General features: G+C 64.6%; 2 protein-coding genes across 3 annotated transcripts; both read right to left on the reverse strand.

Moving 5' to 3' along the window:
• Nucleotides 1–449: 449 nt before the first annotated feature.
• On the reverse strand, nucleotides 450–2,357 carry LOC115907080 (heat shock protein beta-7-like). Its single transcript, XM_030954724.1, has 3 exons — nucleotides 2,216–2,357; nucleotides 1,271–1,422; nucleotides 450–753 (listed from the first exon to the last, which is right to left on the reverse strand). Exons 1-3 carry the CDS (start codon nucleotides 2,355–2,357, stop codon nucleotides 565–567), a joined length of 483 nt encoding a protein of 160 aa, XP_030810584.1. The 3' UTR covers nucleotides 450–564.
• A 324-nt stretch (nucleotides 2,358–2,681) lies between these two features.
• Nucleotides 2,682–8,760, reverse strand: FAM131A (family with sequence similarity 131 member A). 2 transcript variants are annotated; one of them, XM_030954417.1, is made up of 6 exons: nucleotides 8,403–8,551; nucleotides 6,714–6,838; nucleotides 5,843–5,936; nucleotides 5,399–5,581; nucleotides 5,034–5,162; nucleotides 2,682–4,658 (listed from the first exon to the last, which is right to left on the reverse strand). In XM_030954417.1, the coding sequence occupies exons 1-6, from the start codon at nucleotides 8,431–8,433 to the stop codon at nucleotides 4,213–4,215; spliced, it is 1,008 nt and encodes a 335-aa protein (XP_030810277.1). In that variant the 5' UTR covers nucleotides 8,434–8,551; the 3' UTR covers nucleotides 2,682–4,212. The 2 variants fall into 2 exon arrangements, with proteins under 2 accessions (XP_030810277.1, XP_030810278.1); XM_030954418.1 differs by lacking the exon at nucleotides 6,714–6,838 and having other exon boundaries at nucleotides 8,403–8,760.
• Nucleotides 8,761–9,687: the final 927 nt, after the last annotated feature.

The following is a 9,687-nucleotide window of genomic DNA, read 5'->3' on the forward strand; positions in this document are numbered from 1 at the left end:
GCCCCCTCGCAGGTGCTGGGGTGTGCCCACCCTGAGCCCGCTGACGGCAGGCTCAGCGCAGCAGTGCGCACTCTCAATCCAGTGCCTCTGCTCCCTCCCTGGGCCGGGGACCAGCCAAATGCCCCCAGCCAGGCCCTGCTCCCCAGCGACCTGCCAGCTCTTGGGGCTTCCCACTTTGCTACCTCTGTACCCCCCCAGCCCCCGGTGCCCCCCAGAATGGCCACTGCCCTCACACCGTCCATGAGCACCACAATGTCCTTTCTCAGGGTGGCACGGGGCGGAGAGGGGCATCAGGTTGGGGTGTCCACGGGGACATGGGTGGGCATTGCTCCCCGTGCTCTGCCCCTCATGGCTGGGAACAGGGGGTCCTGCTGCCTCTCTGCCGTGCACCTCTCCCCATGTAAATACAGAGATTTTTATATTAATTTAATAAAAGGACTTTATAAACAGAGCTGAAGCACTGTGGGGCTGGAGGTGCAGAGGGCCACAGCCAGTGGGCACCGGCTGAGCCTCACCACGGTGCTGGAGTTGGCAGGCTCCGGGCAAGAAGGGTTTTGTCCCTGCTCACAGCACGGCCTCGCTGCGGTGCAGCCCCTGCGGGCGCTGCCCGGGGCCAGGGCTGGCGCGGCGCCGCACGGTGATGACCAGAGTGCCCGTCTCGGTGAGGGCACAGCTCACCGACAGCGGGTCCGTGTCCTCGGGCAGCTGGCACTTGTGGGTGAAGGTGTCACAGACGGTGCCATCCTCAGCCACCTGCGGGGAGGCGGCAGCGGTGCAGTGGAATGCAATGTGGCACGGTGGGGTCCACAGCACATTCCCAGTTAACCCAGTGCTTCTAATGGGCAGTCCCAGTCACCCTGACTCTAACAGGGAGTTCAACAGGAAAGATCCCAGTGACTCCAGGGCAATTCCCAGTTACCCCATTGCCAGCAGGAAGCAGGCCTCTGCTGCCCAAGTCCAGGCTAGTGGGGCAAATTCCAGCTACTGCAATGCCAGCAGGGACTGTTCTCACTTGCCACCTCCAGCAGAGAAGGCAATGGAGCAGGAGTTCCCAGTTGTCCCATTCTCAGTGAGGACAGTTCAGGACAGGTGCAGTAGAGCAGGAGTTGCCTGCTGTCCCCTCACCAGGCACAGCTCCCATTTACCCCAGTGCTACCAAGGGCTATTCCCAGTTACCACCCCATCCCCACCACCCACAGGAGGGGTGTCGTGGGACAGGACCCCCATTGTGCCATGGCCAGAGGGGATGCTGCCCCCTGGGGTGCCTCACCTTTTCTGCCTGGATGGTGACATGGCAGTTGGAGGTGGTCACCACAATGTCAGGGGGCTCAAACTGGCTGACGTCGGCCACCACTTGGTAGGTGTCACCTTGGGCACGCACCCAGGTGCCCAGGCTGCAGGGGTACATGGCACCTGGGGACTCTGTGGGCATTGGAGGGCTGCTGGGCATGGGGCCACAGTACCCAGGGGCTGGGCACTGGGGGGTGTGGGAGAGTGACACTGGGGGAGGGAGGGCTGGGGGTAGCAGGTGGCAGTGGGAGTTTGGGGATATTGAAGGTGCTGGGGAATTGCAGGGAGAACTGGGGGTCCCGGGGGTAAAGGGGTACTGGGGGCCTGGAGGGGTAGTGGGTGGTGTGGAGGCACCTGAGGGCACTGGACAACCTGAGGACAGCAGGGGAATGGCACAGGAGGGTGAAGACACTGGGAATGACTGCAAAGGTCTGGGGGGAGTGGGCTGGGGTGGAGAAGGACACTATAGCTACTGGGGATGTACAAGAAAGTGGGAACCTAGCAGGTGACATCAAAGGGTGTGGGGCACAGGGGAGCTGAGGACATGCCGTGATGTCTGGGTTGGGGAGGAAAAACTATGGGGGGTTCCGGGGACAAAATGAGAATCAAAAGGGTCTGGAAAGGGGGAGGAGGCAGCACGGTGGTGCTGGGGACAGCAGAGACGCTGGGGTTACTGGGGACTTACAGGGGGAGCACAAATGCACCTGGGGAGTAAGAGCTGGAGGACAGACCAGACAGCCATGGGGCACCGGGGGGACAGTCAGGGTGTCCCTCTGAGCCCTCCCAGCCGGTGCTGGGGTGATTCCCACGCTGTCCCCAGGCACAGGTCAGCTGGATAACCCTTGGGGGGACCATCCCCAAGGTAGCAGGGCTCCCCCAGGGTAGCAGGGCCGCTCCTCCATCCCCCACCCTCCACGCCCGGTACCTGGGTACCCAAACGCCTCCTGTCCCCGTGCCCCGAAGGCTCCATGCCGCCGGTCGCCCTCGAAGCGGGGCTCGCCGTGCCCCTGCCCGTAGGCGCTGAGGAGCTCGGCGCGGAACGCGGAGGCCGAGCTGAGCGATGCCATGGCGCCTGCTGCCCGCGCCCCCCGCGCCCTGCCCGGGGAGGGTCCGGCCAGCCGCCACCGCCAGATGCCCATAATTAGGCACCCTGTCCGTAGGAATGCGAGATAAGGGACGAGGCCTCCGTCACCCTGTGGGGCCGCCGAGGGGGCTGCATCCCTGCCACCGCTGCCTGCCACCCCCCTGTCCCTGGGGCTGCATCCCTGCCACCGCTGCCTGCCACCCCCCTGTCCCTGGGGCTGCATCCCTGCCACCGCTGCCTGCCACCCCGCGGTCCCCGGGGAGGAGGTGCCCCCACCTGCAAGAAGAGGCACCCGCCCGGTGCAGCGCTCGCACAAGTGACTTTATTCAAGACCTGGCAAGATGGAGGAGGGGGTGCCACGGTGTGGGCACCCCACGGATACTCCACAGGCACCGCCCCAGCGGGCGGGGGGCTCGGGCAGCTGCCACAGACATGCACACGCGTGCACATGCCCACGCACTGCCGGGTGTGCACATGCACACACACACAGAGCAAAGCCCCCAGCCATCCACAGGCACCCCCAGCCCCACGGGGAGCATCCACTGCCCCTGGGGGTGAGTGGTAGCTGATGGTGTCGGGCCTGCTGGCCCCTGCAGCCCCTCGGTGATGCAGGGCAGGGGGCCAGCCCCACAGCGGGCACCCCATGGCAGGGAGGGAGAACAGGAGCTGTGCCTGGCAGGGGTTGGTGGGGTGCTGGGGGATGCAGGGCAGCAGAGGTGCAGCGGGTGCTGGGGGCATCCCGGGCTGTGGGCACAGGGAGCAGTGACCGGGCTGGGTGAGGAGCAGCATGCAGGGGGAGAGTGGCCCCACGAGAACACGTGCCATGCGGGAAGGGGCGCGCAAGCGTTGGCAAAAACTGGCATTCCTCCCCCAAACGACGTGCCTGGAACCCCTCACGTGGGCTTGGGGGGTCCTCGAGTGGGGGTGCCACCCCCAGCCAGGACAGGGGGGGCTGGTCGCCCTTCATGTAGGCACTTGGTTCCCTGCTAGGGGTGAGTGACTTGTCGACAGGGACATCAGCCCCACGTCCTACCCCCTCTCTCCACCCTGCGTTGCCTCACAGCAGACTTGGGGACGCCCGGCTGGGCTGACTCCTTGCTGCAGGGCTGGATTGGGACTGCTCTTCTGGTGGCACAAAGCCCCCAGCCTGGGGGCCTGCACCCACCTGGCCCTGCAGTCTTCCCGTGTCAGCCCCACGCACTTACAAACGTATAGAAAGTCCCAGCACCGCAGCACATACACAGCCCCCCAGCACCCCTGGCACCCCCACAGCACCCGTCCAGCAGCTCCATGCTCCAAGGCAGCAGTTCACAGTTTTAAACTCGGTCCAATAGAAGTTGGCCAGGGAGAGAGGAGAAAAGCCCTTCCCACAGCAAAACCCCACCACCACCCTGGCTTGGGGTGGTAGAGGCACCACAGGATGATTGGAGATTTTCAGCCATGCCATTGTGGGGGAGGGAACTGTGCCCAAAAGGGGAGCCCAGAGTGGTTTGGGGGAGAACATGCGAACAACCAGCCCCACTTATTTAGTCTTGTCAGTTTTTGGGGGCACATCTGGGCATCAGGGCAGAGGACAGACCCCCCCAAGCCCTTCCCTGCGCCCCTTCCCTGCTCTCATGCAGAAATCCAGGAGGGCAACGATGTGGCCAAGCAGGGCTGGAGCACAGTGGGGGCACACCGGCTGGGGGGGCTGCAGCGGCCCCCGGACCCCTCCTGCACCCGGATAGCGAGGGGGAGCAGCGGCAGGGCCCGTCCCTCACCCAGCGTGGGGTCTGGCCAGAGGGCTTCAGCAGGAGACCTGGACCCCCACCAGGAGAGGCAGGGCACCCCAGGAGGCATCAGGGCTCTTCGGCCTCCTCCTCCTCCTCCAGCGATGCCACCCCGGAGGAGGCGACGTCAGAGATTTTCCGGCGGAGCGGGAAGTCCTTGCTCAGCACCACCTCGTCCTCCGTGGGCGAGAGACAGGCTTCGGCGTAGGACACGGAGTAGAGGGAGTCCTGGCACCGGAGCCGTGCCAGGCCCCGCAAGGCACTTTGGCTGGCTGGGGGCGGCAGCTTGGGCAGGAGCAGGTCCTCTCCCCCCAGGGAGCCCAGCAGTTTGGCAGTGAGTTCGGAGGGGGACACCATCTCCAGGCTGCAGAGGCTGGAGCACAGAGTCTCGGGGGAGAGGGTGTGCGAGGAGTCGCTCTCGGGCTCGCAGGAGCCGTGCCGCACACCCAGCTGGCACAGGTGGCCCTGCAGCAGGTCTCGCAGCAGCGCGCTGGCGGGCATCGTGCCTGTCAGCTCTGTGGGAAAGCAGAGTGTCTGGGTCAGTCCACAGCTGAGGGCGCCAGGGATGGCAGCTGCCCCCTGCCCTGTGCACTGCAAGCTGGGAGAAGTCCCGCGCTTGCTTTGCCCACAAATTGTTGCATGCATGGCACTGGTAACCATCAAAGGAAAAGCAAAATGCTCTCTGGCAGCACGGAGGTGTTGCATTTAAGGGCTTCCCCATCCCTGGCTCAGGCACTGTTTGCCAGGGTGCACGGCAGGGGCACTGCCCTGTATGGGAGTGACCAGGCTGGGGAATGTGCCAGGTAGTGGGCATTCCGTTCCTTTGTCCCTCAGTGGTGGGGCACCCACACCAGCAGTGGGACAACTCACCCACTCCCCACAGCACTTACCGGTGGGCTGGGAGCTCTCTGTGGAGGGCATGAAGTCCTCGTCGTAGGACTCGTCGTTGGAGTCATCCCCATCCACTGAGGACCAGGCTCGCAGCTTGGCCTCAGCAATGGCAAACTGCTCCGCCACACCTGGCACGGGACAGGCACGGGTCAAACACACACAGGGAGGTGCTCCCAAAACCCCACTGCCCTGGCACCTCTATGCCCACAGTGCCATGGCATGGGTGGATGGATGGATGGATGGATGGATGGATGGATGGATGGATGGATGGATGGATGGATGGATGGAAGGGGCAACCCACCCCACCACCCCTGCCCTGGGCCGCAGTGGGGAGCAGCCCACCGGCCGTGCCCACGGTTCCTACCGGCAGCGAACCGCGCCTCCTGCTCGCCCTCGCTCAGGTGGCAGTAGGAGCTGAAGGCGCTCTCCAGGGCAGAAGGTGACTCCACTGGCTTACACCAGCCCTTCCACTCGATGAGGTGGGCAACACGGCCCTGTGCCATAGCCGTTGGCTTTGTCACGTGCTCCTTCACCACCTGCGAGATGCCTATGGGATGTACCCTGACGTCAGCAATGTCCTGGGGCACCCCAAGTCCCCATCACAGAGCCCATAACGCCGGGACCCAGCACTGCCCACCTCCAGTCCATGGGACCTGGCACCCCCATGTCCTCCTCTTGAGTGCCACCAGTAATGCCCTGGTTCCCCCAAAACTCCAGACAGGTGATACCCAGGGCCCCCTCAAGGGGCCCAGACTCCTCAGCTCAGGAGAGCCCCCTTTCCCAGCTGAGCCCCCGGGTGAGCAGTTACCGTGCAGCGAGGAGCGGGCCAGGGCAGCAATCTCCTGGATGGTCAGCGCGCGCCGTGACTTGGGCAGCATCTCGACAGTGTCCTCAACATTGACCTGCCAGAGCGAGCAGCGTGTCACAGCCCTGGCACCATTTCCCTCCTGGGAGCCCCATGCTGCAGGAGAGGGCTTGGCCCTGCTTGGTGCCCAGCCCGGGGGGCCTGGGGTGTTTGTGCACACACACATTACAGGCATGTGTGTGTGCAGAGGGGTGGTCACAGCAGGGCACACTCCCACAATGTCAGTGCACGCTGGCACTGTGTACACACCTGCACATGCTCGCTCAGGTAACCACACGTGCCCACACACACTGGCAGCCACTCAAACACAAACTGACCACAAACACACACCTGCACACTCACACCTGAACTCCACTGTACACACACGTGCACCTGCACGCTTGTGTGCTCTCACACGTGTCTATGCCCTGTGCTGGATGGTGTCACACACACATCTGTGCCCGCCCCAGCTTGTGCACACACACGTGCATGTGCAAGACCACCGCAGCCCGGCTCCCCAGCACCCTCTCCCTGGCAGCACACACCGTGCCAGGACATCCTGTTGTATGTCCCCATTGCCATCCCGGCCATGCCAGGCCCTGAGCCCATGGCCACGGGGGAAGCGATGTGGGATTTGGAGGCGCGCAACAAATTGCATTGCCATGGCAACGAGGCACCGTGGACTGATTTCTCCCAGGATACAGCCCGGCTCATGGCTGACGTCAGAGCAGCCCCGAGCCACCGCGAGCTGGCAGGGCCATGGCCAGGACGGGTGCCCCACCGTGGGGCACGGGCACACGGCCACCTCAGCCGGGCACGGCTGGGCTCGGGGTACCTGGAGGAAGTCCTGGCTGTCGAAGGAGGCCTGGCGCACCAGCCGGGGCAGCGGGCGGGCAACGCTCAGGGGTGACAGTGCCTTCACCTCCTTCCACTCCACACACAGCGTTGTGTCCACGGCCACTGCAGGAAGAGCCGAGGCCAACCTCAGCACCTCCACTTCCCCAGCAGCCCTCTCAGGCCCCTACCCACTGACCCTGTGGTGGCAGCTTCTTGTCCAGTCTGAGACCAGACACAACTCGTTGCTGCAGTGCTGGTGACTCACACCCGGGCAACTCTTCCGCCTGTGTCAGCGGTAACGCTCGTCCCCAGCCTGGCACTGGGGACCAGGCGCCTGTCCCAGCTTGGCAGCTGCTCTGGGAGGGGTGGGGGCAGCTGGACCAGGCTGGACTGGGCCAGGTGCTGGGTGTGTGAAGGGAGGCAGCACTGGGCCACACTTGCAGGGGGCTGCTGCTCCTCCACTATCTCCAAAATCCCCCTCTCCAATTCCCTGCTGGGTCAGGAGGGGAAGGAGCAAGAAGGGTCAGTAAAAATACCTGCACCCATCTTTTGCCACAACAGCTTGACCTCCCAGCACTGGCACCTCAAATGGATGGGTGCCTACACCCTCAGACACTGACTCCCAAGAACTGGGGGCTCCTGTCAATGCAGTTGCCATGAAAGGCCAGTCCCAAAGGGGCCAAGATAGGGTATCTCTCAAGAGCCTCATTTCCCCTGCACTAAGATGGGCCTGGCTGGCATAAACCAGCTGTGAAGTGGGATACAGGGGAGCTCAAAAGTGCTGCCTCCCACCCACATCTGAGGGTACACCCTGGCTTCCTTGGGAAATTGCAGAGAGGATCGCCCCCACTCCCAGCTGTGGGCAGGGGCACCCAGTGGTGACATCCTAGCAACAACACCCCCAGGGCCCCTCCAGCATGTCTGCAACGCTCTGAACGCTGTCCTAGCCCCCATGAACCCAGCCTCCAGAACTCCCTCTGATCACAGCCCCCATCCCTCCTGCAGCAGCACCCCCAGGACCTCTGCAGCACCCCCGCTGCACCCCACACACTGCAGCAAACCCCAGCCTCCAACACCCCCCTGAACAACCCTGTCTCTCTCATAGCCACCCCATAACCTCTCAGGACTCTACCAGCACCCCAGTGCCACATCCCTTTCCCAGTCCCCTTGCACCCCCACCCCAACCCTCAGCTCCCCCAGAGCTGCAGTCCAACCGCTCCAATCGGCCCAGCCTCTACACATCCACACCCCCCCAGATCTCCCTGCACTCCCTGGGCCACCCCGCTGCCCCAGAGCAGCACCCCCAGCTCCCAAACCCCCACCCATCTATAGCCCCCATCACCCTTTACGTACCAAAGTCCCCCAGAGCCCTCAAGCTCTCTGCATACACAACACACCTAGATACCCCAATTCTCTCTCACCTCCGTAATTCTCTGTATCCTACAGCTCTCACAGCCTGACAGTCCCCATACACCACCGCTCCATCCCCTGGATCCCCCCTCAGCTCCCTGCTCTCCCCCTTGCCATATCCCTCAGCCCCCGTAGCCCCCCACAACCCTAGGGTATCACCCCCAGCCCCTCGCCGTGCCCAGCACCTCCGCACCCCCGAGTCCCCCGAACACCCTCCGTGCCCTGGGACCCCCCATTCCCTCAGGTCCGCGCTCCCATCGCGGTGCCGCTCACCCACCGATGGTGGTTTTGGAGCCGATGCAGCCCATGCTCCCGGGGGGGCCCCGGTGCGGGCACTACCGCCGGCTCCGCGCCGCCCACATCGCCCCCCGGCCGCATGGGCGGCCCCGGACAGCGCCCGCGCCCCGCCGGAGCCGCTGCCGAGCCGGGCCGGGCCGCGGAACCGGAGCCCCGAGCGGTACCGGAGCCCCGAGCGGTGCCTGCGCCGGGCCGGGAGCTGCACGTCCAGAGACGTCACTGCTGGGGGAGGAAGAGGAGGGAGAGGGGGAGGCGGGAAGAAGAGGAGGAGGAAAAGGAGGAGAATGTGCGGGAGGAAGGCTGAGAAAGAGAAGGCGGAGGGGGATAAGGGATGAGGGAGAGGGAGGAAGGGGAGAACGGGGGAGAGGGAGGCCGGGAGGAAGAGGAGGAAGGGGAGATGAGGAGAGAGGTGAAAGGGGGATGAAGGCAGCCGGGGAGGATGAAGGAAGAGGGGGGTTGAAGGAAGAGGAAGAGGGGGATGGAGGAAGAGGAGGGGGCGCGGAGAGGAGGAGGATGGACGGAGGAAGAGGAGGGGGCTGAGGAGGAGGGGAAGAAGGCCGGCCACCGCGGAGAGCGCCGTGCCAGCACCGCGGACAGCGCCGCCCCTCCCGGCCCCGGCCCCCGTACACCCCCGGGGGACAAGGGCTAGGACCCTGCAGAAACAGGGCACCCCTCAGCCCGACCCGCCTGCCCCTACCCTGCCCCGAGGGCCTGGCGGAGCACACAGCCTCCCGCCCCCATGGAGCTGGGCGGGGGACAGGTGGGCGCAGCCTTTGGAGCATCGCGTCTGACAGCAACGGCCCCTGCAGGAGATCAGGCCAGCGCCGACGGCCAAGCTGATGGGTCAACCGTGTTCACTCTGAAACCTACTGATGGCAATTAGTGCTGTGGTACCTTGGCCCCGGCACAGGAGGGCACTGCTGCGGTGCCACCCTCTGTCCCTTGGCAAGCAGGTTGCCCAAACAGCTCCAAGGGCCTCCCTCCCTCCTTACTCACTCTCCCAGCCAGGGGGAGTTCCTGTCCAGTCCCCATCCCGAGGCCTTTCCCTGCCAAATGCTTCCCAGCACTAGTGATGCCAGGGCTGCAGCTCAGACAGATCAGCCTCTAATCTGGGGAACAGCCTCCGGTTAATTATTCTGTACCCTCTGGGCCATGGCCAGGGTGACTCAGCAAGAGGCAGCCCAAGGCAGCAAAGACCAGCCTCCAGTCCCAAGGGGGACCAGCCTCTGTCCCCAGCAGGGATACCCCACAGGGGAACACCAGCA

Source organism: Camarhynchus parvulus, chromosome 9, assembly GCF_901933205.1.
Source record: "Camarhynchus parvulus chromosome 9, STF_HiC, whole genome shotgun sequence".
NCBI lineage: Eukaryota > Metazoa > Chordata > Aves > Passeriformes > Thraupidae > Camarhynchus > Camarhynchus parvulus.

Coding starts and splice junctions, on each gene's coding strand:
- LOC115907080 (XM_030954724.1), bottom strand. CDS start 2,357: ATGGCATCGCTCAGCTCGGCCTCCGCGTTCCGCGCCGAGCTCCTCAGC. Junction 1,423..2,215: donor GGAGGCGTTTGGGTACCCAG/GTACCGGGCGTG, acceptor CAATGCCCACAG/AGTCCCCAGGTGCCATGTAC. Junction 754..1,270: donor TCACCATCCAGGCAGAAAAG/GTGAGGCACCCC, acceptor GCCTCCCCGCAG/GTGGCTGAGGATGGCACCGT.
- FAM131A (XM_030954417.1), bottom strand. CDS start 8,433: ATGGGCTGCATCGGCTCCAAAACCACCATCG. Junction 5,937..6,713: donor ACAGCCAGGACTTCCTCCAG/GTACCCCGAGCC, acceptor TCGCTCTGGCAG/GTCAATGTTGAGGACACTGT. Junction 5,582..5,842: donor GGCCCGCTCCTCGCTGCACG/GTAACTGCTCAC, acceptor TACATCCCATAG/GCATCTCGCAGGTGGTGAAG.